Source organism: Fukomys damarensis, unplaced genomic scaffold (genome assembly GCF_012274545.1).
Source record: "Fukomys damarensis isolate Sample0158 unplaced genomic scaffold, DMR_v1.0_HiC HiC_scaffold_9, whole genome shotgun sequence".
Lineage (NCBI taxonomy): Eukaryota > Metazoa > Chordata > Mammalia > Rodentia > Bathyergidae > Fukomys > Fukomys damarensis.
This window is the reverse complement of record NW_022900921.1, coordinates 20,556,445-20,563,827: the sequence shown is the minus strand read 5'-3', so window position 1 is coordinate 20,563,827 and position 7,383 is coordinate 20,556,445. Positions and strand designations below refer to the sequence as shown.

At 37.0% G+C, this 7,383-nt stretch overlaps 1 protein-coding gene, 1 long non-coding RNA gene and 1 pseudogene across 6 annotated transcripts in view; 2 read left to right on the top strand and 1 right to left on the bottom strand.

The window, feature by feature from the left end:
• Positions 1–7,383, bottom strand: part of LOC104860888 — a 106,085-nt gene that overhangs the window by 24,815 nt on the left and 73,887 nt on the right. The window lies entirely within an intron of this gene.
• Slit3 (slit guidance ligand 3) overlaps positions 1–7,383 on the top strand; it is a 552,271-nt gene that overhangs the window by 537,587 nt on the left and 7,301 nt on the right. The window contains exon 35 of one of the 3 annotated variants that reach the window (XM_010622215.1): positions 317–359. The exons of the other annotated variants lie outside the window; for them this stretch is intronic. Coding sequence (XP_010620517.1) covers positions 317–339 — 23 coding nt within the window. The 3' untranslated portion in view covers positions 340–359. Of the gene's footprint in view, positions 1–316; positions 360–7,383 lie in introns of those variants that run through there. 3 annotated transcript variants of the gene reach the window in all.
• On the top strand, positions 512–1,557 carry LOC104860887 (annotated as a pseudogene).

Below are 7,383 nucleotides of genomic sequence, written 5' to 3'. Positions count from 1 at the left end.
CCCCCCCCACACACACACTGCTGCCGCCACTGCCACCGTAATACCTGAAACCAGAGCCACTGCTAGTGTGTCTTGACCTGGGAGGGCCAGAAGACACTGCATCTCTCCATCCTTCATCATGTGAGTGAATGCAGTGTCATGAAACTGCTTAAGTCTAGGAACAGTGGGACACCTGTGTCCTTGACCCCTGAACCGGATGGACACCTTGCACAGCAGGAGGTGGACCTGATCTGCAGGCCACCCAGCTAAACACAGCCCCTTCGCTTGAGAACCAGCCTAGTGTTCAACCGATGATGCTTCCTTGTGACCACTACAGATTTCTGCAGTGCAGGACACTGAAGCACTCCTAGGCTTCCCTCACATTAATCATAGCAGAACTGCACAGAGACTACACTGCTGCATCCACCTAGAACCAAAGCCAATGCACCCTCCCCAGAAGACACCCAAGAACCCGTCTGCCAGAGGAAGTCTTTCTCTATAAAAGCTACTCCATAAAACTGGAAGAGACAACTCATCTACCAGATGCACAGATATCAATTTAGGGATACAAGAAACATGAAACAGCAAGAAAACGTGATGCCGAATGAACACAAGAATTCTCCAGTAACTGGGCAATTCCAGTGTTTCGGCTCCTTGCGAACTTGTGTTTCGATGCTCCCAGGTGCAATGAGCTTCCTCAAAAGTTTTCCGCCGCTGGGGCCAGCAGAGGGGCTCCGGCACCAGCAGCAGATACGGAGGCTGTGCTGAACGGGAAAAGCCTCGGCATTGGCAGCCTTTACATCGCGGAGAGCCGCCTGTCCTGGTTAGATGGTTCCGGATTAGGATTCTCACTGGAAAACCCCACCATTTTACATGCTGTTTACATGCTGTTTCCAGGGACCTAAATAACATTTGTATGTTATGGTGAATGCTAAATTTGGAGGAGAAATAAAAGAATCTCCTGATGATGAAGAAGAGGAAGACAGTGATGATGATACTGAACCTATTACTGAATTTAGATTTGTGCCTTGTGATAAATCAGCATTGGAGGCGATGTTCACTGCAATGTGTGAGTGCCAGGCTTTGCACCCAGATCCTGAGAATGAAGACTCAGATGATTATGATGGAGAAGAATATGATGTGGAAGCGCATGAACAAGGACAGGGGGATATCCCCACATTTTATACTTATGAAGAAGGATTATCCCATTTAACAGCAGAAGGGCAAGCCACATTGGAGAGACTAGAAGGAATGCTTTCCCAGTCTGTGAGCAGCCAGTGTAACATGGCTGGGGTACGGACAGGAGATTCAATAAGAGATTATGAAGGCGGCATGGAAGTAGATACTACACCAGCAGTTGCGGGACAGTTTGAAGATGCAGATGTTGATCACTGAAAATGATTTATGTTGCTTTAAGGTTCTGCTCATAACTGTAGGAGAGAACTTGGTGCCTCTTCCCTCTAAAGAAAGGTTGATGGAAGTCTTTTTCCTTCTCCAAAACTCACTTAAACCAGTTATTCCTCCAGATAAACTATACTGAGACAGCAAATTGTCACCAGAAGAATCTATGACCTTTATTACCAAAGGTGAATTAGCTTAACCAAGGTGTATTTGTAATTTATCATTTACCCTAAAACTGTACCTGCCAACTAGGTCTGTAATTCCTGCCTTTGCTGTATGTGTTGTCTACACTAGCAGGCCAGTTTGGTGAAAATGCACAAGAATTGGGCAGGAAATAGACAAAAGTTAAGATGGGTGGGCAGTTCTTTGTGGCCTAGGGATACCCTTATCCCTAAGAGAAAAGGCAGAGGTCTTAAAAGTATCAGTCTCTGTCATTCTCCAAAGGGGCAAGAGTCTCACTGATTTTGGGCCCAGATTAATTCAGACCTGTCTAGGTGGTCTCTTGGGAAACATCCCAATTGTAAATCCTTCCATTAAAAAAGTGTTTCTTAGGGCCAGGGATTTAGCTCAGCGGTTTTGTGGCCTGCCTTGCAAGCGCAAGGACCCGAGTTCAATCCCTGGTACAAAAAAAAAAAAGAAAAAAAAGTGTTTTTGGGTAGTTTCTGTCCTTTGCACCCTGTTTTTTCAGTCTGCTTTGTTATAGCCTCTTAGGTTATATCCTTTAATTTCTGCCTTCTATAGGTTAGTTTTCTATAACAGAACAAGTGAACTGGGATAAGGTCCTTAAAGTACTCCTGACAATAATTGTTTTGTCTTTTTAATAGCTTAACAAATAAATCTAGGTTTCCTATAAAAAAGAATTCTCCAGTAACTGATCACGAAGAAAATGTGTGAACTGCATAAAGAATCCGAGATAATGATCTGAAAGAAACTAAGTGAGGCACAAGAGAGTACAGAAAGATAATTCAGTGAAACTAGAAAAACAAACTCATGACCTGAACTAGAGATTCAATAAAGACATAAATATGAAAAAAGAGCCTAACAGAAATTGGAGCTGAACAATTCAATGAAATTAAAAATATAATGTAATACGTACAAGATCCCAATGATGAATGTAACTGTACTGTATACCTAAAAAGTACTAGTAAACAATGAAAAAAAATAACGTAGAGTCTTAAGAATAGATCAAGCAGAAGAAGGAATTTCTAAATTTGAAAACAAGTCCTTTGGAGCAATCAGAGGGACAAAAAGAAAAAGAGTAAATCAAGAAAGGCTATCGAAGTAACAAGAGACCATCAAGTGAAAAAGTATTATATTACAGAATCCCAAGAGGAAGAAAGGAAAGAGAAAAGCACAGAATACTATTTAACGAAATAATAGCTGAAAAATTCCCAAATCTTAGAAGAGAGATGAATATCTAGATTCAGGAAGTTCCAAGGTCACTCAGCAGATTGAATCCAAAATGATCCTCTCCACAGCACATTTATAATCAAATTATTAAACGACAAAGGCAAGGCCAACAATTCAAGAAGGAGCAAAAGAAATGCGCTGAATCACATGAAATATTTCCCCTTAGACTATCAACATTTCCCAGGTAAAACTTGGGAGTTCAGGACCAAATGGGATAATATGTTCAAAACACTGAACTAAAAATCTGCCAGCCAAGAATACTATGCCCTACAATGCTATCCTAAAGAAACAAAGGAGAAATGGTCTTTCCCAGACAAGCAGAAGCTGAGATAATTTGTCATCACGAAACCAGCCCTACAAGACATGTTTAAGAGAGTACTGCAACTGGAAGTGAAATAATAAGTCCCTGGCAGAAATACATGTATCATCAAATTAAAAGTAGGCCATTACTGTAATGACGGCATATAAACTTTCAGATCCCTAGCATGAAAGTTAAAACTCAGCATAGTCAAGAAGTCCTGTGGCTAGACTAAGTTACAAAGAAATATAAAACATAGAAGTATAAATTAAGGCAACAAAGTTATAAATTTTAAGGAGAGGGCAAGACTATTTGTAAGCGATCAGAGTTGTTACCAGCTAAAAATAGTCTATTACAACTACAAAATTCTTTATATTAATCCATAATAACCTGATAGAAACACACACAATTAACAAGAGAACCACAAATGAAAATGAAAAAGGAACCAAAGCATAGCACGACAAAAGATTACAAAGGTACATTTAAAAAAGAAAGAAAATGGGATTTACAAAACAACAAAACAACCATTAAGCAATTAACAAAGTGCCAAGGGTAAGTCCTTACCCATCAGTAATAACTTCAAAAATAAATGGGTTAAATTCCTCAGTTAAAAGATGTGAACTAGGAATGTACAGTCACTCAGTAGTAGAGTGCTTGCTTGTGTAGCATGTACAAGTTTCTGGATTTAATCCCTAGCACTGCTAAAACAAAAGGTACAGAGAGGTTGAATAGATTTATAAAATAAAGTCAAATTACATGTGCTGCCTACAAGAGGCTTACTGCACCTGTAAGGAGACACAAGAAGTAAAAGTGAAGAAATGGAAAAAGATAGTCCATGCTAATGGAAACCAGAAATAACCAGAGTAGCTCTATTAGATGAAATAGACTTATAAAGGCAAAACTTCTGAGAGGTAAGGACATTATATAATGAGAAAGAGGCCAATTAAGGTAGACTGTATAACAACTGTAAATATGCTGTACCTGAATATGTAAAGAATATATTAATAGATCTAAGTGGAGAGATAAACTTCAATAGAATCACATAGGGAACTCTGCCCCTCCCTCGTGAATGGACAGATCAGACAGAAACTCAGCAAAGACGCATTGGAATTAAACTGAACTATAGATCATATGTAACTAACAAGTATTTATAGAATATGTCATTTAACAGCTGCAGAATACACATTCTTATCATCAGCATATGGAATGTTCTCCGGGACAGATCATAGGTCAAGCCACAAACCGTGTCTTAAATTTAAGAAGATAGAAATCATGTCATGGGTCTCTGTAAGCCACAATAGTATAAAACTAAAATACCTGTAGAAACTTTGGAAACTTTGTAAATACACAGAAATCAACATTCTTCTGAATAGCCAGTGGGCCAGTGAAGAAATTAAAAGGCAAATCTTTATATACAAATGGAGTACTTCGGCCATACAAAGAGTAAATTCGAGTCATTTTTAGGTAAATGTACATACCTCGAGACCATAATTTTGAGTAATAAATCAGTCACACAAGTTTAAGTATCACATTGTTTCTCTTATGTGAGAAGCCCAAAGGGTAAATAAGAAGCAAAATGGAGAATTGATACTTAGAGGTAGGAAAAAAATGTTCAAGTGGGAAGGGGAACAAGGAAGCGGGAGGGAAGGAAGAAGAAAAGGATTTTTACAAAAGAAAATGGAAAGGAAAAAATAGAAACAAAGTTTCTGTAAATGAGAAGAAAAGCTGAAAGGAGGGGAAGGAAAAGGGGGGAAAAAAGAAGATATATTATGTACAGGTACAAATTCCCCATGATGAATGTGATCATTATGTATGGCAAGTATGCACTAATAAAACAAAATGTCTAAGACAGGTGAAAATGGGAACACATCATACCAGACTCATGAAGTACAGGAAAAGCTGCTCTAAGAGGGAAGTTTTTAAAATAAACACTTATATAATAACAAAGAAAATTGTTCTCAAATAACCTGAAATTGTATGACAAGAAATTAGAAAAAGAAGAACAAATGAAACTCAAGACGACAAGAAACAGACTACAAAACAGGACAAAATGTCACCAAAATGAAGAGGTGGTTCTTTGAAAAGATCAACAAAATTGATAGGCTTTACACAAGACTGAGAAAAAGAGAGAAAACACAAAATCAAAGATAAAAAAAGAGACTGGTACTACAGAAATACTAAGGCTCATAACAGACTATTATGAGCAACGATACATGCAAGCATGGGATCACTAGAAGAAATGCATAAATTTCTGGATACGTGTTACCTACCAAAACTGAATTATGAAAAGAGACCATTCTAACATACCAATAAATACAGAAAGTGAATCAGAAATAAGTCTCACATCAAAGAAATCACCAGTATTAAGAAGTCTCCCATCAAAGGAAAGCCTCATGGCTTCAGTGCTAGAGTCTATGAAACATTTTTTTAAAAGAACCAATGCCATTTCTTCTCAAACTATTCTAGAAAATTGAGGAAAATGGAATATGTCAAACTCATTCTACAACACCAGCTCTTCCTGAGGCTCTGACAGAGAAACAACAACAAAGAGAAAGCTAGAAGCCAGCATCCCCAATAAACATAGATGCAACACCCTCAACAAAATAAAAACAACTGAAATCCCATAAAACATGGAAGAGATCACTAAATACAACCAAGTAGGATTCACCTCAGATATACAAGGATGATTCAAGGGAAACCACTGACAGAAGGATAAAACTGTACAATCCTTTCAATAGATGCAAAAAAAAAAAAAACTGTGATGAAATTCAACATCACTTCACTATAAAAACTCTCAAAAACTTAGTTACAGAAGGCATGTACCCTGATACAATAAAACTAAAGTCTGAAAACCCACAGCTAACACCATAGAGACAGGCAAACAATGAAAACTTCTCTCAGATTTAGAGGATGCCCACTTTCATTACTTCTATTTCACATAGTACAAAAAAACAGCCAGTAGTGCTTCTATACTCTCAGTGAACTATAAAAAAAGGAAATCAAGAAAGCAATGCCATTTAAATAGTTGCCCAAAAGACCTAGGAAAAAAACAGAAAAGTAGAAGATTTCTTCAGTAAACACTATAAAATGCTGATGAAATTGAAAAAAGAATAAATGAAAAAAATCCCACGTTCATGTATTGGAAGAATTAATATTGTTAAAATGTCCATACTACCCCAAATCATTGTGCAGTTTCAATGCAATCCCTATCAAAATTTCAGTACGTTCTTCAGAGAAATAAAAAAAATTGTAAGATTAATGTGGAACCACAAAAGACCCCAAGTAACCAATGCAATCTAAGGCAAAAAGGACAAAGGTAGAAGCATTCAAAATATACTACAGAGCTACAGTAACTACAACAGCATGGCACTAGCATAAAAGCAAATGAAAAGAATAGAGCGCACAAAACATATTTTTGCAGCCAGCTGATTTTTCACAGAGGTGCCAAAAAACACACCGGGAAAAGGACAGTCTCTTCTATAAATAGTTTTGGAAAAAACTGGACATCTACAGGGAACAGAATGAAAGAAGATCCTATGTCTCACAACATATCAAAATCAACTCAAAGTAGATCCAAGACTTAAAAATAAGAACAGATACTATAAAACTAAAAAACATAAAGCAGAAACAGTTGTTTGACTGAGCATAGATTTTTTTATAAGACCTCAAAAGCAAAGGCAACAAAGTAAAAATAGATAAACGAGATTATAGCAAATTAAAATTCATCTGTACAGCAAAGCAAATAACAGTAAAAAGAACTTACAGAATAAGAGAAAATATGTGCAAATTATATATCCAGAAACTGTTATCCAGAACATAGGGAACTCAACAGAGAGTCAGACAGACAAAGAGAACTCAGAAAGAATAGAGGGGAGAGAGAAAGAGTGGAGGGGGAAGAAAAAGAGAAAAGAAAAAAGATCTAATTTGAAAATTGGCAAAAGATCTGAATAGATACTTCTCAAAAGGCATACAGATGCCACTAATCCTCAAGAAAATGGAAAATCAAAGCCAAAGTGAGATGTCACCTCACACCTGTTGAAATGGCTACTATCAAAAAGGCAAAAGACTTATGTACTGGCAAGGAGAAAATAGAGTATGTATACGCTGCTAGTGGGCAATGTGAATTAGTACAGCCATTATGGAGAACAGTATGGAAAAACTGAATAAAAGTAGAACTACCATATGATCCAATATGCAAAGGAAATAAAATCAATATATCAAACAAACATGTATCACCATGGTTTTTTTTGCATCACCATTTATATATAATATATTATATAAATAAATATATATAT